The 27655-nt window shown below is 35.1% G+C and overlaps 1 protein-coding gene and 1 non-coding gene across 7 annotated transcripts in view; both read right to left on the reverse strand.

Moving 5' to 3' along the window:
• The window catches only part of LOC138701528 (putative uncharacterized protein DDB_G0282133), a 210261-nt gene that overhangs the window by 77658 nt on the left and 104948 nt on the right, over nucleotides 1-27655 (reverse strand). For all 6 annotated transcript variants that reach the window (XM_069828522.1, XM_069828525.1, XM_069828521.1 and 3 more), the window contains 4 exons: nucleotides 22490-22557; nucleotides 16768-21566; nucleotides 12491-12595; nucleotides 5775-5921 (listed from right to left, as the gene is read on the reverse strand). In XM_069828522.1, coding sequence (XP_069684623.1) covers nucleotides 5775-5921; nucleotides 12491-12595; nucleotides 16768-21566; nucleotides 22490-22557 — 5119 coding nt within the window. The remainder of the gene's footprint in view (nucleotides 1-5774; nucleotides 5922-12490; nucleotides 12596-16767; nucleotides 21567-22489; nucleotides 22558-27655) is intronic.
• Nucleotides 14054-14125, reverse strand: TRNAY-GUA (transfer RNA tyrosine (anticodon GUA)). Its single transcript has one exon. It is a non-coding gene; the product is annotated as a tRNA-Tyr (tRNA).

Consider the following 27655-nt stretch of genomic DNA (forward strand, 5'->3'; position numbering starts at 1 on the left):
AAAGTCCTTCAAGCACTTCATTATAAATTATCACTCAAGTACTTCAGCATATTGCTTTACATTTTATGAATAATAGGCCTATGACCTTTAAGTGTATAATGCACGTGTTTTGTTGCTGTAAACGGAGTTTTAATGCACCTTCTACTCTTATTTTAGGTTAAGTTAATTTGGACAACTTATCCCCCTCCACCTACTTAGTCCGAATTAACAAGGTTCTAGTGTAAATGTATACAAAGAAGCAGATACTGACAACCTTATACAGTGAGTGGACCTTAACATACATAGTTTTTCCTTCAAGACCATAAAAATATAAAAGAAATGTCGCAGCAATATGGAACTACTTTATATTTACAAAAAAGAGAGTGGCAAAAGCAATTATTATCAACAAATGGATGTCACATTAATACAATAGCTATAACAAGAAGACATAATCTTAGAAGTCATACATGGACATTCAAAATTTCTATCAATTGGCATAAGAGAAGAAACAGACAACGATTTGAAGAAGAGATGAGATACAGCAGGATTAAAAAAAATTGAATTATTTTTGCAATGGATAGCAGTGCCAAATCAAAGACACGGATGACATGAAGCATTTATAAATATAGGAAGAAAATTATTGCAATAATATCTGCTAAGACAGCATCTACCTAAATGAATGAAAAAACCAAAAGACAACATTCCAAATCACTGCACAGTGGGCCAGAATGCAAATCTAGCAAGACAAACTTAATAACTTCTCTCGTATCCAACAGATTTTTATGAAACTTTGCATAATCGTTACTGGTAGCATATGTTTTTTGTGTCCAAACTCTGGTTACACTTGTACAAGAGGAACTACTCCTTTACAGGAGGCATGTTTATACAAAAATTAATAATTTCTCTCATATCCAACAGATTTTTAGGAAACTTTGTAAAATAGTTACAGATGCGTATGTTTTTTGTGTACAGACCCAGAAACAAAAAATTGGGCCACCTAATTTTACTAAATTACAAATACAATGCATTGTGCTTGTGCAGTAAACAAGGACACCCAAATGTATGCTACTTGTGGACAGACTTGAGAAGCTTGTGGCCTATATAGACTCAGCCCAATTTTTAATATTCCGTATCTGCACAAACTCTGTTCATGCTTGTACAAGAGGAACTACTCTTTTTTTTACAGGGTGTCCAATTATACAAATATTAATAACGTATCTCGTATCCAATAGATTTTTATGAAATTTTGTAAAATAGGTACAAGTAGCATACAAGAGGAACTACTCCTTTCCAGGGGATGTATTTATACAAAAATTAATAACTTCTCTCATATCCAATAAATTCTTATGAAACTTTGTACAACAGTTATAGTTAGTGTACAAGAGGAACTACTCCTTTACAGGGGGTGCATATATACAAAAATTAATAACGTCTCTCGTATCCAACAGACTTTTATGAAATCTTGTAAAATAGTTACAGGTAGTGTATGTTTTTCTGTGTACAAACTCTGGTTACGCTTGTACAACAAGAACTACCCCTTTACAGGAGGTGCATTTATACAAAAATTAATAACTTCTCTCATATTCAAATAGATTTTTATGAAACTTTGTACAATGGTTACAGGTAGCATATGTTTTTTAAGTACAACTCTGGTTACATTTGTACAAGAGGAACTACTTCTTTACAAGAGGTGCATTCATACAAAAATTAATAACTTCTTTCGTATCCAACAAATTTTTATGAAACTTTGTATGATAATTACAGGTACCTAGCATATGTTTTTTGTGTGCAAAGTCTGGTTACGTTTGTACAAGAGGAACTACTCCTTTACAAGGGGTGCATTCATACAAAATTAATAACTTCCCTGGCAATTGTTAATATTTTTAATTAATTATTTTACGATGCTTTATCACCTGCTATGATTATCTAGTGTCTGAATGAGATGAAGATGATACCAGCAAAATGAGTCCAGGGTTCAGTGTCGAAAGTTACCCAGGGAACCCAAGAGTTGGAACTTAAAACTGAGACGATTCTTCTGACACCGGGGTGGAATCCGGTGTGGCTTAGTGGATAAAGCGTCAGCACGTAGAGCTGGAAACCCAGGTTCAAATCCCGGCGCCGGAGAGAATTTTTCTCCGTTCCATTACTCTTTCATCGTATGATGACGCAGAATATCTGCATGGAAATATCATATGTACTTCGGTACATTACAATAATATATATGATATGTGTAAATCACTTCGAGATTTAAGACGGCGCTTATTCCGTCGGATCCCGGCCAACTAGTCACTCATTACGAGTGCACCTCAGCACATGTGTGGACTTCGGTCCTAGGTTCATAGATATCTATGACGTAGTGCAGAGGGCAGCCACTAGACGGAACCCAAGAGTTGGAACTTAAAACTGAGATGATTCTTCCGACACCGGGGTGGAATCCGGTGTGGCTTAGTGGATAAAGCGTCAGCACGTAGAGCTGAAAACCCGGGTTCAAATCCCAGCGCCGGAGAGAATTTTTCTCCGTTCCATTACTCTTTCATCGTGTCTTAAAGTTTAGTTTTTTAGAACTGACGCATGCGAGGTGTGCCTCGTACCTCGCATGCGTCAGTTCTGAAAAACCAAGACTTTAATGGGTTGAGGGAAAACCCCGGAAAATACCTCAACCAGGTAACTTGTCCCAAACAGGATATGAACCCGGGCCAGCTCATTTCACGGTCAGACATGCTAACCGTTACTCCAAAGCAGTGGACTCAGTTGTTGTTTAGTCAACTGTCCGAAGACAGGTCTGAACCTCACAACTGATACCAACAAGACACTGCTCATGAAGCAACTAGGCCAGGAGATAATGGGATAGTGAGGCCAGTTCTCCCCCTCCATTACATACCTCTTCGACTAGCTACATATTACACTAGTCAGGCTTCAGATGTATACAAACAATTGTTCTTCCTCTGACACATATCTTCAAGTGAGATGTATTGCCTGATAATAATAGAAGCACATATCAGCCAGAACCTCAATCAGAGGACAACTTTTCTCTTATCAAATAGATTTTTATGAAACTTTCTACAGAAGTTAGAGGTAGCATATATATTTGTGTGAAAACTACAGTTATGTGTGTATTATAGAAACTACCTTTTTACTAGGTATGTATTTACACAAAATTAATAACTTCCGTCATATCCAACAGATTTTTATGAAACTTTGAACAGAATTTACAGAGAAAATATATTTTTGTGTACACACTGTGATTACGATTGTATAAGAGAAACTACGCCTTTATAAGGGTGCATTTCAACAAAATTAATAACTTGTCTCCTGTCTAACAGATTTTTATGAAGTTGTTGGTAGCAAAGATTTTTCGTGTACAAACTCTTGATTACGTTTGTATAAGAGGAACAACCCCTTCATGAGAGGTGTATTTAGGAGAACAATGGATGGAATAATTTCTTCTCAAAATCCATTCATATTTTTTAGTTGGCCATGGTTTCCACTTGCCCCAGACTCGGGGTAAGTGGAACTCCCTCACTCTTTTGGTCATAAAATCATTAGGAAGTGCCCAGGGAAAGTGTAAATAAAGAAAACATTAGTTCAAAATGCAGATTTTTACTTTTTCAAAGCAATAGAAACTTACAAGACTGATTAGAGTAATCCTAACCATCATTCAGCCAATGTTGTACGAAATAAATGAAGTAGAGAAAGTGAATTTGCCACGTTTTTCAAAAACAGGAGGTGGTAAAAAGTTTATAATTTCATCACCTAGAATGATACTTTTGTCGTCTATGTTGGGCCATCAAAAGGAGGAGGCTGATGCTATCCTTCTAGCAAATTTAGCTTCCAGGCAAGCATCAACTTCTGTCAATTGACCAACAAACATCTTTACGATTTTGTCCTTTGTAAACTTGACAAGAACCCGATCACCTACTGAAGCATCTGCAACATTTTTGGTTACAATCTCCATGAAGTTTGATTCTTCCTCCACCTCTACCATTTCGTCTTGAAAATCAAAATCATCTGCCTCTGAACCACTCTTTATCCCTTCAGTTCATCTCAATCACTGCTGTCCTCTTCCATTGTCACAATCTTCCTTTCCTTGTTTTTTTTTTTTGTTATTTCCTGTATGTGTTCCACTTACCCCAACAAGGCAAAGAGTGAGGGCACATGGAATTCAGTTCATGCTTCTACTTTATTATCAAAAGAACGCAAAAACATTGTCAAAGTTTATTAACTAATCAAATAGAAAAATCTTACCGAAAAAAATAATGATGAAATTCGGGTTTGTTGAGCTATAAAGTCAAAAACAGAGCAGATGTAAACAGGTTGCTGCACACTCATAAACAAGACTTTCAGAAACTAACCTTCTGCTACACATGTCCGTGAAACCAGAGCTCCCAGCGGTCCGTTTCTTTGAAGATGGAGTTAATACAAAGAAAATTCAACAGATGCCACCCTCGTCTTAGTTGATGGAGTCCCACAAATTGTGTTATATTCCACTTACCCTGATGTACCTCACAATTATTATTATACTAATATATTTACTTCAATTATATCTCACTAGCAAGGCCTGCAATTGTAGGCAATCTTGTAAAGAATGGCCTATATCTTACAAACCTGCAGGTTACCGCACCTAGCCACCAAAGTGTTTTGAAGTTAAAGGGTTGTTATAAGATAAAAAAGGTTTCATCGATCCATTCTTTTTAAAAATCTGTATAAATATTCATAATAAACACAAAATTATTATTTTTTCTTAAATGATTGTCAGTCATCAACATGCACAGACAAGTTTCCGTTTTTCATCCAATATCATGTTAAAACATGCTACATACTTTAAGACAAAAAAGATACAATGATACAATACACTAAGAGCAAGATAGGAAATTGTGTATTGCAGCCACAAAAGAGACTAATACTGTATTAACGTTATTATGGAAAAGTTAATAGTGCCTTGAAAATGACATGCAAGAACCTTTTTTTTAATAAAATGGCCAGAAACAAAACTGTTTCCTTGTACACGTAAAAACTGACAATAAAGAGGAAAAGTGTGAATGCATAGAGAAAAATATTCCAGAAAACTAAAGACGATGCAAAACTGAGAGAAGCTTTTCGTATGTCTCTCATAATTTAAAATCATGATCTACAATATACAACACACATTCTAACATTATCATTGCTAATTTATTCAAATGTAAATATATATATATATATATTCGTCCTATTCCCTGACATTACTTACTTACTGGCTTTTAAGGAACCCGTAGGTTCATTCCCTGACATTATTTGTTTAAAAATTATTTTTAACTCTAGGGACTGTTTTGTACTGATAACATGATAATGAACTGGAACTGTTCGGTGAATGAAAACAATTTTGAAGACCCTGCAGCTTTCTCATGTTCAACCATTATCTCTTACCAAATCTGAAAATATGGCAGATCTATATGTGATTGGGAACACTGCCAATTTTATAATAATAAATAAGAAACCATAATAAAAGCATGATTCGTTTGTTCATTACTAGTTACTCCAGTATGGTCAAATGAAATCTTTCTGGACTCTATTGGTCTGTGAATTCCATTTTTTGAAATGCTGTTATTTGGTCTTAATATGTAACGATAAGAGAGGATGAAGGCTAGTGAGAGTTGGAGCCTTTTTTTCAGAAGAGTATTTTGTGTGCTATAAATCTATGACTTAGGTCCACCATCCTAGTCTACTAGTTCCTGCAGGAGCAATGACAAGAGACATTTCTACAAGTTATATAATATTGCAGGACGAAGATCTTAATTTAAAAAAAAATTTCTTAGTACCTCATCAGATTTCTGGCAGCATTGCAGGTGGCTGATGAAGCCTACCACACTCTTCTTGCTGCTGCCACATGTCTCACACTTCAGCCACTTCTTTGTCTGGTGTACCTTTGTTAGGATGCGGGTGAGATTCTTCTCATCATTGAAATCCTGCAAGTTAATACAATATGAGACCTCACATACAGTTACATCATTTCCAACTTCATTATCATGCAATAAAGATAGCTAGAGTTTCAGTTCATGTGCAGTCAAAAGAAACTACATACTTCAGCCAAAGAAGTTGAATACACATTCTGGATCACATTAAAAGTACCATTCTTAATAATGAACAGAGTTTGTGTGCACTCAATGTGGGTTTCTGATGTCTTATCAGCCCACTCGAGATGTGTGGATGTAAGGGGAAAAATTGAGATGGTGTTGGGTAGAGTTCCTGGGTAGATCAGTCAGTAGAGCACTGGTGTGTTCAGCCAGATACCCAGCCCCGGAACAATTTTTCCCTTGAAATTATTCAAGTCTGCTTCACAGGAAGCTTTATCTGAAAGCTAGATTTTCAAAATACAGTAGCACACAAATTAATCCGAACACGACATATTTTTACATTTTCTGTCATTGTTGGCCTCACAGCTGCTCATACCGCTTTAATTGACATCTGTAGTACGTGTAATTCCATTGTTGAAGGTCTGTCATTATTTTTTTTATAATATGTGACATTTTGCCTGTCGTTTTGTACTTATAAGCATTTCAGTTGTGTTGAAGACTTAATACTGCAATCCTGTGTACATTCTGTCGTCTTCACAAATGGATACAACACCACAAAAACGGTCTAAAATTATGACATTAGCAGAGCATTCTTCTATGACACAGAGGCAAATTGCTGCAGAATGTCACATCGGTTTGGCTACTGTTAATTCGATCATAAAACGATACAGGGAGACTGGATCCATCACACCCCAGAAAAAAGGAAACTGTGGCCGGAAAAGGAAGACTTCACCTGCAGATGATCGTTTAATTGTCAGGAAAAGTAAATTAAATCCTAGACTAACTGCTGTCGACTTAACCCGCGAGTTAATGGCTACCACTGGGGCGAATATTCACGTCACAACAGTGCGGCGTAGGCTTTTGGAAGCTGGACGAAGGGCTCGTAAGCCTATTAAGAAGCAACTGCTAACCCCTTTTATGTGCAAAAAACGCTTAATGTGGGCAAAATTACATCAACACTGGACAGTGAAGGACTGGAAGAATGTACTTTTTTCCGATGAGTCTCATTTCGAGGTCCAAAGCCACCGTGTTTCTTACGTACGGAAAGGATCCGAAAAAGTAACAGCAGCTCATCTCCAACAAGCATCCAAATACCCCCCTAAAGTAATGTTTTGGGGTTGTTTTACACATGAAGGGTCTGGAGCATTAATACCTATCAAGGGAATGATGAATTCTGACAAATATATTCACTTATTGGAAACCAGAATCATACCCCAGCTGCAAAAATCATTTCCGGATGGCAGAGGTATGTTCCAACAAGACCTGGCACCATGCCATATGTCTCAAAAAACTACAGAATTCTTCAACAAGAAGAATATTCAGGTACTCCCCTGGCCAGGAAACTCACCAGACATCAACCCCATTGAGAACTTGTGGTCAATTTGCAATAGAAGAATGCAAAAAATTGATTGTTCTACAAAGGAGAAGATGATTTCTGCCCTCATTGGTGTATGGTTTCGCGATGAAGAAATGAAGAATATTTGTGGGAAATTAGTGGAATCCATGCCAAATCGTCTCAGAGCTGTTATTAGGAACAAGGGAGGACACATAGATTACTGAGGTATGTCTTAGATCCTTTTTTTATTCCGTTTGAGTGTTTTTGCATAAGTAATTATGTTGTTCGGATTAATTTGCACGCTACTGTATATATGTTAATTGTAGGTACGTTAACAGAAAACCACTATTTGAAGTCACACAAAGTTTGTGTGCACTTGATGTGGGTTTCTGGCATCCCACTAGAGATGTGTGGATATAAGGGGAAAAAATTGAGATAGTGCTGAGTGGAGTTTCTGGGTAGCTCAGTAGGTAGAGTGCTGGTGCGTTCAGCCAGAGGTCCCGGGATTGATACCCGGCCCCGGAACAATTTTTCTCTTGAAATTATTCAAGTCTGCTTCACAGGGAGCTTTACCTGAAAGCTAGATTTGCGAAGTATTAGTAGTTGTTGTTGTTGTTTAGTCAACTGTCCAAAGACAGGTTGGAACCTCATGACACCAATAAGGCATCATTCACGAGATAACTAAACCAGGATTGTTCCCATCCATTCTCCCGAATCCAATCACTCGAATCAAATACCCAAAATGTATACATACCCAAAAGGACAATCCCACGAATAAAAAAACCCGAAGAATTTTCTCTGAATCTAAAAGCCCATAGGATACAAGGCCCCGAAGAATTTTCCCTGAATCCAAAATCCCAAAGAATACAAAGCCCCAAAAGTACCACGAACTAACAATTGATTCTGCTACAGAACTACAGAGGTTCAATTAGTGAAAACTAGGCTGAAATGTATCGAAAATGATTACCCTAACTCACTCAGGCAACTTCCTAAAAAATTCTATTACGCATGCTCGTACTTTTACCGTAACATGAGAATCTGATGAAGATGTTGAGGACACAGAAAAGGAAAGATTAATCAGCCAATCTTCAACCATTTTCCAATCTGGAAGAAGTTTCCGAATGTTACACAAGGGCTTTTCAAGAGGAACATTTTTCTTTTATAATAACTTCACGAAAATGTGGCGCCAGAAATGTGTCACGTATAAAAATTTAGAATTGCTAACAAAAAGTCATACTTGAAATCACAATGGCACAATCAAGGTTTGTCCCATTTTATTCTCACAGTATAACAGCATGAAGGAAAAATCCAAAGATAGAGGACGATTTTGCGGCTGTACCACTTGTGTACGTATTTGTTCCAAGCAAATGCTAAGCTCTTTATGAAAATTGTCTTGTACTAAATTTTTTAAACTGCCAGAAAACTGACGATCACAGTCATATATCTAAAAAGAGTTATGTGTGACTTTGAAATGATTGTCATTACCAATGCCACAGGAACATTTTGCAATAGCCGAACATCCTGCTGCTTTTTAACTTAAACCAAAGCATGCACAAACATGTGCAGTCAGAGGGCCTGCAGGAGGCATAAAATGATAAAGAGGACCGAGAAGTAAAGAGCAGACAATGTGTCAACCATTTTAGATTACTTCGATCTGAATTATGTTACAGATCAGCAGGAAAGAGGCAGAAGACTTGTCAAACCTCCACATTTTCCTATGACTTTCTGGAGGCAGCACAATGTGGATTGATAAATAATTACCACACTAGCAACATAAGTAAGGAGTGGCATAACTGTTTTCAAATATTCGTAGGAAAACATCATTCGAATTTTTATTTTTTCTTTGTATTCAATATATTTTAGAAAACTTTCGGAGTTATTAGTTTTCTGGAATTTGTTGTCATTCTGGGGAAGGTAATTTTGAAAATAGAATTTGGGGAAATGTCCATTTGAGTGAGTGGCTTCAGGTATATGTCTGGGAATCAGCCAGCATATAATGGGGTAGGGTGACCAGTTCCTTTCTCCTCCATTGAATATATCACTAACTAATGGCATGTTTCACACCTAAGATATATACAAACAATTGTCCTTCCTCCGACACATATCATCAAATGAGATGTACTGCCTGATAACAGATGCACATATCAGTCAGAACCTTAATCACAGGTTAAGTAGTAGTTATAGGTAAAAATAGATTCTAATTCCTCTGAGTGAAGCTTAAGTGATAAAGGATAATATTCTTGGCAATAAATCCATTATTTTTCAGTTCGATTTCCAGCACGAAAATGGAAATTTATCTCCCTTCTCTTAGGGTTGAATATGTGTTCATCTAGACAACTTAAAAGAATTGCAGAAATGAACAATCTCAAGCACACTTCGTGCATTATAGATATAGGCATGAATTTTTTGGAATATTGCAACTTACTTACTTACTGGCTTTTAAGGAACCCGGAGGTTCATTGCCACTCTCACATAAGCCTGCCATTGGTCCCTATCCTGAGCAAGATTAATCTAGTCTCTACCATCATATCCCACCTCCCTTAAATCCATTTTAATATTATCTTCCCATCTAGGTCTCGGCATCCCCAAAGGTATTTTTCCCTCCAGCCTCCAAACTAACACTCTATATGCATTTCTGGATTCGCCATATTGCAACTTGCAGAAATAATTAAAAATATGAGCTTGATATAAGATTCTAATCAGAAAATAGGTTCGGGCAATATTAAAACATCATGCCTCCCATGTTGCACCAACATTCATTCATTCATTCATTCATTCATTCATTCATTCATAGATTTCTACCCAAGGGCAGGTCTTTCACAGAAAACCCAACATTCTCCATTATTTCTTATTTTCTGTCTTCCTCTTTGTCTTCGTTTTTGATTCATAAATATCTTAATGTCAACATTACAGTTATAGTTACAGCACGTTACTTCTAGAGGAGGATGCTTAGCTAAATAACACTAAGTAAAATATTCACCATCGGACTGAAAGAATACATTATTCAAACATCAAAGAACGAACTTTTCCACTCCCACCACCATTTTAAATTATAAGAATTATATTCAGAAATAAATTTTCGAAATTTGAATTTTGTAACCCTGAAATGAAAATTTACAGAAATGTATTATGTGACATATTACCTAAAAGTCTCTCAAATTCTTAACAAAATATGCTTTTAGTTATTTCACTTATGGTCTGGGAAAATTAAAATTGCCCTTTTCAACCTTTTCACTGCTTAGGCCATCAGATTAATAGTGGACAAATTCATTACATATCATTGTGTCGATTATCACTCTGACGGTGCGGGTGACACAATAGAAACAAGGAGACAAAACACAGAATGGAATCTCTGAACGTGGTTTTAACTCATAATTTAGTTTGATATGTTAAGAATATATTCGCCAAGTTTCATGTATACATTCAACCTACAAAATAATTTGTAAAAAAATCAGCAGTTAAAAGGTTAAATTTCAAATTGTAAAAAATGAAAAACTAGATAAGTGTATATCTTCTTCTCTTTTTCTTTTTAAAGATCCTAAGAAACATATACAAAGAATCAACAGTGAAACAAAGTGGGGAATTAATATGAACTAGATTACTCGACACAGAATGAATTCTAATAGGATAGTTTTGTGTCATAACCTAGGAGTTCTGTAACTTGTGACTGTCTAATGAAGTCTTTGAAGATATACTATCTATAAGTTATGACTTCACTTATCACTTCATTTTATGTAAGAACAACGATTTTCAAAAACGTTTTAGAGCTCTTTTAGAGTAAATCACATGTTTTTAAATAATAATTTTTTTTTGTAGAAGTGTTTATGTACACCATTATTGCTTGAACTATCTTATGGATAGGTACTGAATATAGACAAAAACCAGTGAAATAATTTAGAAGAAAATTCTGTACACAGACACAGATAGACAAACAGCATGCCAAAAACAACTTATCTGGTCATATGAATGGTGAAAACTTGCATTTCTGTGAAAAATCTTGAAATCGATTTTTTACAGCATCAAGAGTATTTTTTTTTTATTTCATACTGTGTCATAAGAAAGTAAAAAATAAAAGCTACAATGATAACATATTCTTTGAGTATAATTGACAGGTGGATGGGAAAAGTGTGTTAACTCCAATTTTTCACAGCATCTTCTTACATTTAAACTCATTTAGATTCCCACATTAAAATTGACTTTCAGATATTTTTAAGAAAGGTTAACAATACTTTAGCAAACACAACAAGAGGATCAAGAAAGTAAAAATACACAAATGAGGATTTTGGGGAACTATTTAAACTTTAAAAATAATTTTTCTCGAAAACAACTTTTATGGAGTTAACACACTTTTCCCACTCACCCACCAATTATCGAAAAGAAAAAAGAAATCTGATCCCAACTAAAGTCGACGGCAATTCGGAAGGCGGTAGTCTGCTAGCGTTTGGGTCAAGAGAGACAGATAGAGAGAGCAAGGCAGCGTACAACATTGGCACATTGTACTTCACGCACACGTGTGATGCAAATAGCGCAGGAGAGAATTTAAATTATCAAAAGACAATAATGACCTTAGCCGTTGATTACTGTAAGCATGACACCAAACAAACCCTGTTTCCTTCACTAACAATATTCTTTGCACGGTTCTCAATCCCACACCACATGCTTCTGCAGTCGTTTCTTGCACGTTGGCAATGTTGCAGCCAGCATCAAGATGGCCGGCAGCATTGTGCTCGTCAACGTTTTTAAAATAATTATTCACCTTAAACAATATTTTCCGCACCTGCCTGTGCAATACTTGTTTTTTTACAGTCTCTTCTTCCATTTATTTATCTTACACACACACAGTAAATGTTAGTTTTACTTATTCAATGTATTGAAACACTCACACCTGAACAAACGAACTTGAGAAGTACTTGTTACAGACTGATTCTGATTGGTTCTGCTGTACAAGCTTGTGACGTCACATACCAGAAATGCTAAGGCACATATAGCAGCCAACCGCCTTCCGAACTGCCGTCTACTCTAGGAATATTACAGCCATAAGACAAAAACCAACGATGACAAAAATGATGCCACCACCACCATTGTAAATGAATTTGCAATATTATAAAACTCAGAAAAAACTTACTACTGGTTCCTCTCCTTCTATCCAGGCAAGTCCATAATGTTGTATTCTGTTGTGCTTCTCAAAATACTTCTTCTGCATTTCTTCTTTACATTTTACACAGTTCACCTGGCAGCAAAATAAAACAAGTTCATATTTTACTGAATACTAACCATTCAAGTTCTAAGCAGAGAACTTGAGTGACTTCTCTATTAAGTAAGTATTTACTGTGGCTCTTTATTCTAAGATTATACAGGAAAATTATTTACAAATATCATAAGTCTTGAGAAAACATGTCTGAAGTTCCCTCCATGATATATTAAACTTTTTATGGGCTACAGTAGCAACAAACGATAGTAGATACCATATTTTCTCGTGCACTTTCTTTCCGAAATATACAAGTAAAAAACACAGATGCGCAAAATGAAGTTGACAACATTGGCCAATTTTCCTCCTGCGCAACTCCTAATGAGGTAGCCCATGCCATTATCATTCTGTGTGGGTATTTCAATTTTTAATGTTGTCAATTAACATTTGAATTAGCAGTACATCATCACTGTGCCTCCAAAATCTGTTCTGTGCATTTAAACATATTTTTCAGGAGAAAGAAAAAAGCATTATCAGTTTTAATTCCCTTGATATTCAAAGCTACTTTCAGCATTATTTCATCATTTATCATGTAATGATTGAAATTAAATCCGAAAGAAGCTTCGAAAATGAAGGGAATTAAAAAGTGATGAAGCTTTATTCTTTCTCCTAAAAAATCTTGCTTAAATGCACATAGCAGATTTTTGGAGGTGCAGTGTGATTACATGTGTCAGAATCAAGTTCAAGTGTGATAAGTGTAAAGTTTATGCATCTTATATTTTCCAAATTTCACCATACAGAACTGTTAATATAACTGTTTTATAAATTCTAACTTTCAGCTTTTTTGAGAGCAGATTAGATGATAAAAGCTTCTCAATCGAATAATAACATGCATTTCCCATATTTATTCTGCGTTTCATTTCCTCCTGAGTATTATTTATATTTGTTACTGTTGCTCAAAGATGAATTTTTTCCACCTCTTCAAAGGATAAATTTCAAATTTTTATTTCCATTTCGTACAATATTCTGGTAACGAGACATAATCATATACTTAGTCTTTTGGGATTTACTTCCAAACCTATCTCTTTACTTGCTTCGAGTAAAATTCCCGTGTTTTCCCTTATAGTTTGTGGATTTTTTCCTAACATAGTCATGTCATCTGCATAAACAAGGAGCTGATGTAACCCATTCAATTCCAACCCTCTCTGTTATCCTGGATCTTCCCAATGGCATATTCTAAAGCAAAGTTAAAAAGTAAAGTGATAGTGCATCTCTTGCGCTAGCCTGCAGTGAATTGGAAAAGTATCTGACAGAAACTGGCCTATATGGACTCTGCTGTATATTTCACTGAGACACATTTTAATTAATCAAACTAGTTTCTTGGAAATACCAAACATATTATATGAAACTTCTCTCTTAACCGAGTCATATGCCTTTTTGAAATCTATGAATAACTAATGTATTGTACGATGAAAGAGTAATGGAACGGAGAAAAATTCTCTCCGGCGCCGGGACTTGAACCCGGGTTTTCAGCTCTACGGGCTGATGCTTTATCCATTAAGCCACACCGGATACAACTCCGACGCCGGTCAGAATCGTCTCAGATTAAGCTCCAACTCTTGGGTTCCCTCTAGTGGCCGCCCTCTGCACTACGTCATAGATATCTATGAACACAGGACCGAAGTCCACACATGTGCTGAGGTGCACTCGATATGAGTGACTAGTTGGCCGGGATCCGACGGAATAAGCGCCGTCTTAAATCACGAAGTGATTTACGCATATCATATATATTATTTTAATGTACCGAAGTACATATGATATTTCCATGCAGATATTCTGCGTCATCATACGATGAAAGAGTAATGGAACGAGTGCACCTCAGCACATGTGTGGACTTCGGTCCTGCGTTCATAGACATCTATGACATAGTGCAGAGGGCGGCCACTAGAGGGAACCCAAGAGTTGGAGCTTAATCTGAGACGATTCTGACCAGCGTCGGAGTTGTATCCTGTGTGGCTTAGTGGATAAAGCATCAGCACGTAGAGCTGAAAACCCGGGTTCAAGTCCCGGCGCCGGAGAGAATTTTTCTCCGTTCCATTACTCTTTCATCGTATGATGACGCAGAATATCTGCATGGAAATACCATATGTACTTCGGTACATTAAAATAATATATATAATGTATTGTAGCTTTATACTCCCACTTTTCTCAAATATCTGTCGAATACAAAAAATTTGATCAATAGTCAATCTATTACGCCTAAAACTACATTGATCATCCCCAATAATTTCATCTACATATGGACTTAATCTTCTCAAAAGAATATTGGACAAAATTTTGTACATCAACAAAAGTGATATTCTTCGATACTACAGTTAGTCTTGTTCCCCTTTTTAAAGATATGTACAATTACAGACTTCTTCCATTGTTCTCATACAATTTCCTTTTCCCAAATAGTAAGTACAAGCTTATAAATTTCGTTAGATAATGCGCTTCCACCCTTTTGTATTAATTCTGCTGGAATTTGATCGATACCTGGAGACTTGTAATTTTTCAGCTTTTCTATCGCAATTTCGACTTCAGAAAGTGTGAGTTCGTGTATAAATGGTTCAGCAGTTTGCATTTTAATTTCGTCCTGAACATTTCTATTTGGCCTAGGTAGATTTAGTAGTTGCCCAAAATATTTCCATCTGTTCAGGATTGAATGAGAATCTGCAAGTAAGTCACCATTCTCATCCTTGACCACATTTACCCTTGCCTGATATCCGTTCTTAAATCCCTTTATGCCCTTATATAAATCTCTTATGTTTTTATCCTTATTACTTATTTCTACCTCATGAGTTTTTCCTTCAAGTAATCTCTCCTTTTATTCCTAAGTGTACGACTTGCTTCCTGTTTTTCATTGAAATAAATATCTTTATTCACCTCAACTGGATCCTAACAGAATTTAATTTTGCCTGTTTTCTTCTTTCTACTACCGTGCAACAATCTTCATCAAACCACCATTTCTTTTTCTTAGTTTCATAATAACCTATGCTCTGTTCGGTTGCAATTTTGATAGTACCGGTATCTCTGATATTTTCCTACATGCTATTAACATTTATTTCTTCAACTTCATCGGAACTTCCTAAAGGGCAAACTTATTTGAAATTTCGACCTGATAATGTTGCTTAGTTTCCTCGTCTTTTAATTTCAGAATATTGAATCTCCTAATATTCACTTGTTGCTCTACTCGCTTGGCTACTGATAATCTTTCTTGGCCTCACCTCGCCATCACCAATCTCATCGAAGCTAAATGACCCAGTAGTTGATACAGCATCGTTAAATAACAAAGTAAAAAAAAAAATAATAATAATATAAAGATACATTTTATGTGTGTATATAGCTACATAATTGTCCCATTTAAGAGTTTATGATGATTTAATACTTGTCTTTTCCTTAACATGTTTCAACAGTTCCTTCAAAAGGGAAGGTAGCAAATTAAGGATGGAATTATTCTTTACTTAAGAGTACTTTCAAACTGCTGAAATTGCTGAGCATTCCTGCCATGACATGATGTTGATAATGCAGTAATAGAAGAATGAGATGGACATGAGAGATCTTCACAGCCACTATATTCACCACAACTCTCATTGAAATTTCTGGGAATCGAACCTTTGTCTCTTTGGTGAGAAGTCTCATAGCCAACTGGTGACCAGTCTTCTGGAAGATTATATGAATGTTATGAAAAACAGAGAGAGACAATGGCCAACAGTTTTGAAGCTCACATATACATTTCTTCACAGCCCCCAATTTCCCATGAAAGCACGTGTTTTCGTGTATCTTTCAAATGTTTCTCCCCATATTTCTTCATTCATTCATTCATTCATTTCGCACAATAGTCATGGAAATATTGAATATATAGATTATGTATATACATTAATATCAAATAAAATAAGTACAGTGTTCAAGAAAGTATATATTACTTTAATTCTAGTGTAGGTAATTGGAATTTCCTTAAATTCTGTGCCACTTAAATTCTTTTCAGAAGACACTTATTTCAGAATATGTGGTATATCGGTCCGCACTACATTCTACTGTATATATTTTTGTTTTATTTTAAATTAAAATAAGATGCAAAATGTTCCATTTTTAAACAGAATTAATTTCGAAGTAGTAAAAACTACACTTCTCAATACTAATACTGATTATTAAATCAAAGTATAAGCTAATACCTTCTTGAGAGCATCTGGATCCATGCTGCTCTCCACCTCTTTCTCCTGCCACAGCACAAGGCTCAAGTTCCTGGACCTCCCACCTCTAGAACCTCGACCTCGCCCTCGCCATCTGCCTCTGCCTCTACCTCTGCCCCTGTGACCTCTAGACCACCTGCCTCTTCCACTGCCTCTGCTCGGAGTAACTGAGACATCACTAAGGTTTGATTCTGTATCATTGAAGTCCAAACTTTCATTTGCATCACTACATGTAGCTACCTCTCCAGACTCATCTAGGATTACCACACCACGGCCCCTTCCTCTGCCTCTGCCCCTGCCTCTGCCTCTGCCCCGGCCCCTGCCTCTACCCCTGCCTCTGCCTCTGCCTCTGCCCCTCTCTCCACCAAAATAGTCGCTCTCCACATCTGTGTCACTTTCAGATTCAGTGAGCTCAACCTCAGCACTTCCATCTGAAATGTCTTCCTCAGAAGATATGATCTTGTCAGCATTCTCAGTGGATGTAATTACTAAATTATTAATTCTGATAATTTCAGTATTTTCTTCTCCTTTAAAGTTATCCAAACTTTCATTTACATTTTCTTTTCCTACAACATCAATACACCTCATATCCACAGCATTACCTTCTGACATAATGTCAGTTATGTCTGTATTCTCACTAATAACCCCAACACTACTTATATTCTCAGAATTTTCTCCTAGAACATCATCACTGTCTGTACACATATAAATTTCTTCTTTTATGTAAATAACATTAGAATTCACAGCATTTTCTTCTGCTGTTATGTTGACACACTCTCTAGTCCCACCATTTTCTTGCGCTGTAATGTTAATACTTCCAGCATTTTCTTCTGCTTTATCAGCATTCCTTATGTTCTCATCATTTTTTTTAGTTATAAAATCAACAATCCCTTCATTTCGATCACTTTGTCCTGCACCGACTTCAAAACTGCTAATATTTCCATTATTTTCTCCTACTGCATCAACACTGCCTACAGTTCCAGAATTTTCTTCTGCTGCAGCATCAACACTTTCTACAATTCTGTAATTTTCTTCTGCTAGAACAGCACTGCTCATATTCTTATCTTCTGCTTCTATGCTTATATTCTTGCTATTTGTTTCTACTATAACATCAACACTGTTTACATTGATAATATTTTCTTTTGTTATGTCAGTGGTACTCCAATTAACATCATTTCCTCCTGCCTTAGGAGAAAAACAATGCACATTTCTGTCATATTTTTCTATTGTTACACCAGAATTACTTACAACTCTAACATTCTGTTCCTCTGTAACAGCAGAGATGTTTGTCCTTTCGGTATTTTCATCTGCTGAAATATTATCAATGCCTGTATTCTTACTATTTTCTTCTCCTGTAATAACAACACTTGCATCAAAAAAATTTTCTTCTGCCATAATATCAGCCTTGTTTTCATTCCTAGCATTTACTTTGGTATCAGTATTAGTACTACACACATTCTTGGTTTCCTCTTCTGCTAATTCATCACTATTGTCCACACCCTCAGAATATTTTTCTGTTGTAACATCTGCACTACTCATTACCTCGGCATTTTCTTTTTTTGATACATCACTATTGCTTGCAATAGCACTATCATCTTCCAGTATAATATCAGCACTTCTTGCATTATTCGCATTAGTTTCTGCTGTAATACTACTAGCATTGCTAACATTTCCATAATGTTCCTCTACTGTAACATCAACAGTGCCTCCTTTTCCAGATTTCATTTGTGAAGCCATGTCGATTATGCTTCCATTCTCACCTTTATCTTCTTTTGTAATATTTATAATGTCAGAATGTTCACTGTTTTTTTCAATATTGTTTTCTGTTGAAATATCAGTGGAAGTACTTTGTACATTGTTTTCTTCCAGTAATAAGCAAGTATTTTCGACATTTATCAAATTTCCTTCTATTATAACATTGAAAGTGGTTTGATCTTTAATATTTTCTTCTACTGGAACATCAACGCAAATTTTTCTTGTGGTGGCAGCATTGCTTGCATTTACAGCATTTTCTTCTATTACAGCATTGAAATCATTAATTTGTAATGTATTTTTTTCAGTTACTGGGTGAATCTCACTGATATCTGTACCATTTTTTACTGTTGTAATATCATGATTGTTGGAACTTGTAGAATTTCCTTCCTCTGTAACATCTCTATCACTGGAATTCCCAATAGCAGCAGCAATGTTTCCAGTATCTGTATCTTCTTTTACTGTAACATTAATAGTACTTTCTCTGTCGACATTTTTATTTTTTGTAATACCACTTTTTTCTGTTGTAACATTAGCAATGCTTTCATTTTCACCCCTTTCTTCTGCTATTTTGCCCACAAATCTTGTATTCTCTTCTACATTTTTTATACATTCAGAAATTTTTTCATTTAGAGTATCAGTATTTATGTCAATTCCAGAATTTTCCTTAGTTGCATCAACAGTAAAGTTTCCATTTTCAGCATGATTTTCAGTTCTAACATCTAAAGTGACAGGTGCTGAAATTTTGGAGACGATATTATTAACAGCTGGAATATGAACATTAGGAACATTACCAATGCTTTGTTTAGTCAAAGTCTTTGCACTCTCTTCTAATGGCACCTTGCTTCTTTTTACCCTACCCCTGCTGCCCATAACTTTCAATGAAATTTCGGAATTTTCTTGCACACTATTAACAGTACACCTAACTCTTCTTCTACCTCGACCACTGCCTTTCTCTATGGTGCTCTGTGACTCCTCAAATGCTGTACTTTCACTTGCAGTAAGTACAAGCTTACTCTCCTTAGCTATGCCATCTCTTTCTTTCTTCTTCTTCTTTTTGGATCCTTCTCCTATGTATTCTTGAAGAGCATCATCAATGTCCATCATATCTTGAAAATCCCTCTGCTTGTTCTTTCGCCTTGGTCTTCCAGATGGAGACAATAGTAATTCCTCATTGTCTTGGTTCTGTTCTCGCTTTCTCTTTCTTGTGGTAGCATTTTCACATGTTTCCTCACCAACATTATAAACATCAGTAATGTCATCAACCTCACCTTGTTTAGTAATTTGCACCTGCTGCTTTTTAGGACAAACAGAAGTTGCAGCATCTGAATTTTCTCCAGACGTCACCTTTGAAGATACTTCATTCTGATCACAAGAAGATTCTCTCTTATCTTCCTGCACAAGCGCACTGTTTATAGCAGTGATTTCCTTTCTCACAGTAGCATCAATTTCAGTTTTCTTTGAAGCAATATTTTCTTCATCACCTCCATATTTTCTCTTACTGGACACATTTTTGTCTCTTGATTTCTGTGAGACGCATTCTTCATTACCCACAGCAAATGATTCATGATCTCCCTTTTTTTTAACACTTTCTCCGAGTATATCAGCAGTATTAGTATGTACTTCCACTTTCTCCTTAGGTTCACTCTCTTGTAATACCTCAGTGCAAAGATTTTCTTTCTTTGCGTTTTCATCTTGCTTACTATTCTTCCCAGTTTGCTCAGCAAAACCAAGCAATTGTTCTTCACTGAACTGCTCTGAAACTGTTACTGTCATCTGACATAACTGTGCCATTCTACCAACATCTAATAACGAAATATTTTGTGTTGTTTCCATTTCTTTCTCCAGCTTTGCTGCTTCTTCTTCTTTTCCACAAGTGCGTGTTACTGTGTTCAAATTTTCCTCTAATAGGTCCCTAATTTCTGTGATTATATTCTTCTTATCTAATGTTCTGTCTTTCATGTCTCCTATTCTTGTTATGTCATTACAATTCTCACCTTCTGAAAGAATATTTTCTTTTGGTATATTTTCAATTCCTCGATCTAACACAGCTTCTTCTGTCCTATTACTTTTTGTATCTTCAATACTACATTTATCAGTTGTTTCCTGCAATTCTTTTCCTGTTTTATGTTTAATCCTCATATTGTTGGCATCTTCTACATCAACATTATTTTCATTCATTTTTGTACTTTGTATTATTTCTTTCTTTTTATAGGAGACATCAGTGCTTTCTGGTTGATCTGGTTGCATAACATTCTCAGAATCAAGTGCATTATCTTCATGCATCACTTCCACTGGCAAATGCTTTACTTTGCATGGATCCTCTGTAATAAGAGGTTTAGGATTGTCCTGTTTCAAGACAAATGTAATCTGACTTGCTGAACTTGTTTGTTCGTCATTTACTGGTTGTTCACCTGCAATGTCATTATTGCTGACTTTACTGATGGTAACAGCTGAATTAAGTTTCTGTCTATGTGTAGAGATTTTAATTCTACGACTGTACTGACGTCTATTCACATTTCTAGTACTATGTACAGTACTATTATCATCATTTTCAGAGTCTCTTATAGTCATATGTTCTTCCTTGTTAGTATCAGAAGAGCTTACATCAGCAACAGTAGAATGATCATTCTTCCTATCATTAATTTCATCAACATCATCATCTTGCATTCGAACATCAACCAGATTCTTGTCATCTGGTGATGTATTCAAGAATCTTGTTGAATCTTCTATATCAGTAATGTCTATGTCAATGGAAGAGTGCACTGACTCACTAGTATCTATCGTGGTAGAATTTCTGGTGCTCCAATTATTTTCATCACTTGCAATTCTCACAGCACTAACATTACTATCAACTTCGTTAGTGTCCTTCAATAGATGTATATCCTTTTCTTTGGTAACAGTTCTCCTACAGCGACCATACTGTCGCCTTTTCACATCTTTCAACACACTGCCTACTTCAGCATCAATGTCTTGAGGATTCTCAGTCTCAGAGACTTCATTCTGTATGTCGTCCAAGTATGCAGTGCCTGGAAAATATACAACATGAAGTTTAACAGACCTGTCACAAGTTTTATGCAGGTACAACGGACATGACATTTCTCTGCTATAGTGGACACTCAATCAGTTATAACAAATGTTCCCTACAGGAATTGAAGTTATCCTGGAAAACAAAATTTGTGGTTGAAGAAATGGTGGTGGATAAACTTCCTCAAAGTATTTCTGTTTCCTTTGTTATTCCCATTACACTACTACTGAATATTTTTATATCCATCAGCTCAAGAATAAAAAGTATCATAAAATAAAATACTCGTAAATACATCTTCCAGTGGAAGCAAAACACAAGACAATCTCACTCTCAACAAACTGAAGCTGTAACAATCTTTTACCTAAGAAACATTTCTCACTCGGCAAAGGTCATGAGTGTGAAACTGAAAATGAGTGCAAATATATTTCTGGACCTTCATAAACATGCAAAATGTAGAGGGGTCGAAATGTCCCCAATTTGTCTCAAGGAAGCGTGAATAAGTGAAGAGAGAAAATTAACACCATGAAAGTGCTAAGGGAGTATATTTATATGCTTTTAATCTTCCATTATCAAATTTCTAGATGTTTGTCTTCCACACTGAAGATCTAGGTTCAAATTCTAACAACTTCAAGTGAAATCTGTGGTGAAAAAGGTGTTAACTGCGACAGATTTTCGCAGCGTAAGGCTGTTTCCCAGTTAGCATTCCACCATTTTTCATAAACTATCACCGCCATCATTCTAACATAACATAGGTCCACTTCCATTCAGGGCACCATAGATGTTAAGGTGATCTACAGCTTCAGTATATTTTCTATAAAGGGGGATGCCTGGGTCAAAATAATCAAGCATATACTACTGACTTTAAAAATAATAAACCACTACGTAATAAATACTACAATAAATATATATGAACTCATGACATACCTATAGGCTGAGAAGAGACATGGCAGGATGATATTTGCTTCTTCTGCATACCAGACTGTTTCTCAGACCTGAAAACATAATCTCATTAGCAAAATAACCACTCACAATAAAAGACAAAGGAGGTCTCAGATAAGTAATATTTCATATTATGTCAGCTACAAGAAGTGAAGAAGTTTACAGATGTCGAAAAATATCAGTCTTCTGAACAAACTTTTAATAACGAGATAAGTTAAAATGTAACTAAAGTCAAATAAAAGGAAAATGATGTAGTTAAATGGAACTGAATTTCAGAACAGAAATGTAACATATAAGTAAACATTGATTAGAATAGTACATATATCAGGACTAACATTAATGTACTCAAGTAGTGGACTTTCACCAAGAATGCAGGTTTTCTGTAGATATGTAACATTTAAGTTCCTCCGTCAATCACGTATCATTACTACTTCTTAACGCTAAACAGCCTATCCAGTTTAAAATACTGTCAAAAACTATTAAAACTCTAATAAACAACATGAAATTATATATAACCTATACACAAAAGTAATGAAATGCAAAATGATCAACTTGTAAATTAGATTAATAATTATAAGGGTGTGAAAATTTGCAATTAAATAACATTAATGTTTCTCAACCGCCGGGCAACAGCCCAGTACCACGCCCTGGCATCAATTATACCGAGTGCCAAGATATTCTGGAATTTGTCAGTTTACTTTTCCAAGCATTTTTCACGAATAAATATTTTATAGTGGAAATATTCTGAGGAGAATAATGTTCGTGACTGTGTCGAAAAGTGCAAATCCAGGTCATGTCTAAACTCTAAATTCTAACACAGCCATCGGAAATTTTTCAGACTTAGTAATCTTTCAACATTCGGGAAAGGGAATACTGCTGTTATTACCAGCCACAAAAATTGCCTGCAAGTGATAACAATGGGCGGTGAATCCTCTGTTTTCAAAACTTAACAAAAAACATATGCGTTGCAGATGTCACTGACCAATTAGTTGAGAGTTGTAAGGACAATTTTTTTAATTAAAATAAAGATTAAGGCAGTCTGTATCCAGTTCTCGATGCTCAGTAGTCATAGTGAATACTCTCTCTTCATAAGTTTGCATTGCAATGCATAAGAGCTTGTTTCAAAAGACGAGCATAGTGATTTTTTAAAAGTAATAGGCGTACAGATTTAAATAAAAGACAAGGGACTAGACAAGGGATTTTGTTTCATTTTGGTATTAAGAAATTTCATACTGAAGGTGTGTGTGATGCAACTAGTGATGCATCCACCTCAAGTCCACAGAGAGATCTCCAGGTTGAGCAAAAGGAGAGGAGAAAACTACCAGCACATAGAAGATAAAGTCTGCATTCACTCATAAGTACATGGACCACATTTAAAATTTGGTTTCATACAATGTCCTGACACTGACCAATTGCCATGGCTTCAATGTGTCATTGTGTTACTGTTTGGGAAATTAAGGTATGGAGTCATCACGATTTTTTCGACATCTCATGCATAAAAGAGATGCACTTAAAACAGAAAATAAAATTATTTTCCAAATTTTAACAACTGATACTTCACTTCTGGTGACATCCACTTAATATCATTAACCCTGCATTAGTAGCGGGCTCAAAGTTAAGTATTTAGTCGTACGCAAAATTTTGTTCTGCAGAATAATAAGCAGGCAAAACTGCCGTAATAATTAAAGTAATGTGGTTATTTGTTCATTATTTGTTGAAATATTAGTTTTAGTAAGTGTATTTCCTTTATTAAATTTATTACAAAGTGTTAATACATTCTAAACAAGTAATAGTTTCATAAAATATTCATTTTGAATAAATAATTAGAGGGGAAATCACCTACATTTTATTTAAACTATGTAACATGTCGTAATCATCTTCTTATTCTTTTTGATGGACTAGTTTGTCACATATAATAGTAAATAATGAGAAACATTTGGACATAAATATGTATTATGCAAATCTAGACAAGGAATATATGAAACAAAACAGAAAAGTACAAATATAACAAGAAATCATAAGCAGAATTAGAAATACAAATAACAGAATGAGGATTTTGCTTTATATGCCTACATCTTAAATGCCCTCGTGTCCATTTTGTTCTTCATCTGAATTTTACCCACTACACATCTTCGAGATTTTAGACAAATCTATGTTATAAAATCTTTTAAAAATCTTATCGTCATCTTTGGAATGTGGCTGCTGAAATATAGAACCAACATGGTGCTTTTTACCCATCATTTGTAAGAAGAGGAAATTCATAATGAAACATAGTGGGACATATGTTGTTAGAAAATAGCTGGATACACTATGAAGATAGATCACAAAAACCTTATCGCCTGTAGGTTTATTTTCACACCAAACAATGCACAGATAAACCTCTAAGAATACGTTTACAGACTTACAGCTGGAACAAGACTGATTCTGAATTGTTGTGGAATAAAAGGATTCAGATATGCAGGGAGGAAAATGGCTCTGGTTGTGGATGAGAAAAATATATAGATAACCTATATATATGTACACACACAAACATATACATACATACATAAAATTTAAAAAAATTTAGTAGATCCATAAATACTCAATTATTGTCTGCGAAATGCAAAAATGAAATAAAATGGATATTTTATGTAACATAAACTGTGAAAATTTAAAATCTCGATATATGTCGAAATTACACCAACAAAATGGATAACTTTATTTAGTAGCATGCGGAATTTTTCTTTGCAAATTGCACTCTTGAAATAAAATGTCCAGTGCTCCCTAATGGCCAGGAACAGAACGAAAATTTGTATTGTAGTGTAAAAGTGAACGATGAAAAGGCAGCTAGATAAGAGATCAAAAGACAACGGTTGAAGATAACGGAAATATTAATGGAAATAGTTTAATGCGTAACAGAATTCCGTGCACGACTAAAGCAGGATTAAAGATAGTCAAATGTAAAAACCCATATTCCATTTATGAAGAACTCATTAAGTCTTCTTTGATTACTGCTTGTAATAAAGTATTTGGCCAGACTGCGACAAGTAAAATTAAAGTCATTCCATTGTTGAATGATAGTTGAAAGGCAGATATCTGATATGGCAATAAATGCAGAAATGTAACTCATTGAAAAAATTAAAGAACAGAAATCTTTTCATTGCTATTAGACAAATCTACAGACATCCAAAAGAACAGCATTTTACTTACAAAAGTACGATATATTGACTGCGATCAAAGTGACATATAGGAAGACATTTTAATCGCTTCACTACCAGCAATGAAATTTTCAAAGTTATAAATAGTTTAATTGAAGAGAAAGGTTAAAAAAATGGGTCCTGATCTTAATGAAGTCTTATCTCAATCTGTTACAGTGATTATGCTTTAAATATAAGAATGTTAAAAGAATTGTGTGATGAAATGGGCTCCAATTGTCAAAATCATCTTTTCCATTTGGAATTTTGCTGGCTGTCATGTGGTAACACATACTTCATTATATTAATACATACTTATGTTAGTTAAATGTATGAACTTAAAAAAAATTCGAAAGGTATTTATGAGTAACTCTGTTGGGATCAGTTCCTCGTCTTATAGAAAAAAAAAATGTTATCAGGCCGCAGTCTCTGAAAGGTTAAGAACCACTGGCTTATTAGTTATGAATAGAACAGATTGTAAAAAGATTAAATCAGAATAACAAAAATACAGCAAACCAAACCGATATATAAAAATGAGAGAACCAAGTTAATAACAAAGGACTGTAAGGATATCAGATTGTGAAGATAGTACATGGACCTAAGAGCAGAATAAATTAGGAAAATTTTTAAAACCTTTCTAATGAATAGTTGATTGAGAGAATGTCATTTGTGGTTCTTTCTGATCAACAAAACATTCGGCATAGCTGTCATTTATTATTCTTATTACTGTGTAGGATACTTAATTATATTTTTATGACCAGTGTTGTACAAATGTTTCTAAATTACAATTTTAATAGCATTATCGTATTACAAAATCATGAATAAAATCAACTGAACACATATTTACACAAACAGTCTCAAATATAATATTAGGAACAAAAATCTTGTAAGAAGAATAAATAAACGAAAACCACAGTTCACAAACTGATACATATCACAGATGCAATTAAGATATTTATTTATAGTTAAGAGGACCTATATGAAATCTTCGTCTCATAGATAATTCTGAAAGGTCAAATATAGCCACATCCAAAACAATCAAATGTTAATTTCAAGAATGCACTCAACAACGGTTGTTTGTTATACACATACGATAATTTCTTCAACATTCTACACAAATAATCTACACGTTTCCAGCAACTTAACAAAAACAATGTTCACTCTTTATTCCAACTATTAATTACAGAAACATTTCAACACAGAAAACTTGCTTCCACAACGTTAAACTATTATTATCATCATCATCATCATCATCATCATCATCATCAGTATTATTATTGTTATTATAATATCATTACTCTTATTGTTGTTATTAAACTGGAACCTGACACACAATCTTCACTGGGTGAAAGAATTACATTTGAGATCATTTCATTCTAACTATTAAGAAACAACTGCACAAAGCAACATGTGTCCTAAACCAGTTAGTTATTTTAAAGGTTTGAGTTTTCCTCTGCAATTTTTCACACATTTAATACCATTCGAAGTTTGTGGATAGTGCAGAACAGTGGTCAGCAGGTTTTGAATTTGTGATGTTGGAGCAAGGTCAGACCAGATGAGGACCTGAAGAGAAGCACAGGAATTGTGCAGCAGCAAGCTAGTACAGTTCTGTACACCAGAGGTAAAGAACACAGTATGTCCATTTTTTTTTAAATTGAGATGTTTGCATATTTTTATTTTATTACTTGCACTTTTCTCAGTGGTGCAAAAGCACTACTTCCTACACGTAGTGATTTAGCCTGTTGGAAAGGGTACTATGTGCCATACGGTATCAAGGTAAAGAGCACTTTCATTTAGCTCTCCTGTAAAATTCAATATTTATCATAGTGTCCTTCACCTCCGGTATATAAAGTTGTATAATAGGTAGTTTGGGAGAATTGGTTAAGTTCTCATTTCATTTATACGTGGTAATTTGTCTATATACTGAAGTGAGTGTAAATAATTTGATGGATAAAGTACTAGTATAAGACCATTAACA

Source organism: Periplaneta americana, chromosome 6, assembly GCF_040183065.1.
Source record: "Periplaneta americana isolate PAMFEO1 chromosome 6, P.americana_PAMFEO1_priV1, whole genome shotgun sequence".
Taxonomy (NCBI): domain Eukaryota; kingdom Metazoa; phylum Arthropoda; class Insecta; order Blattodea; family Blattidae; genus Periplaneta; species Periplaneta americana.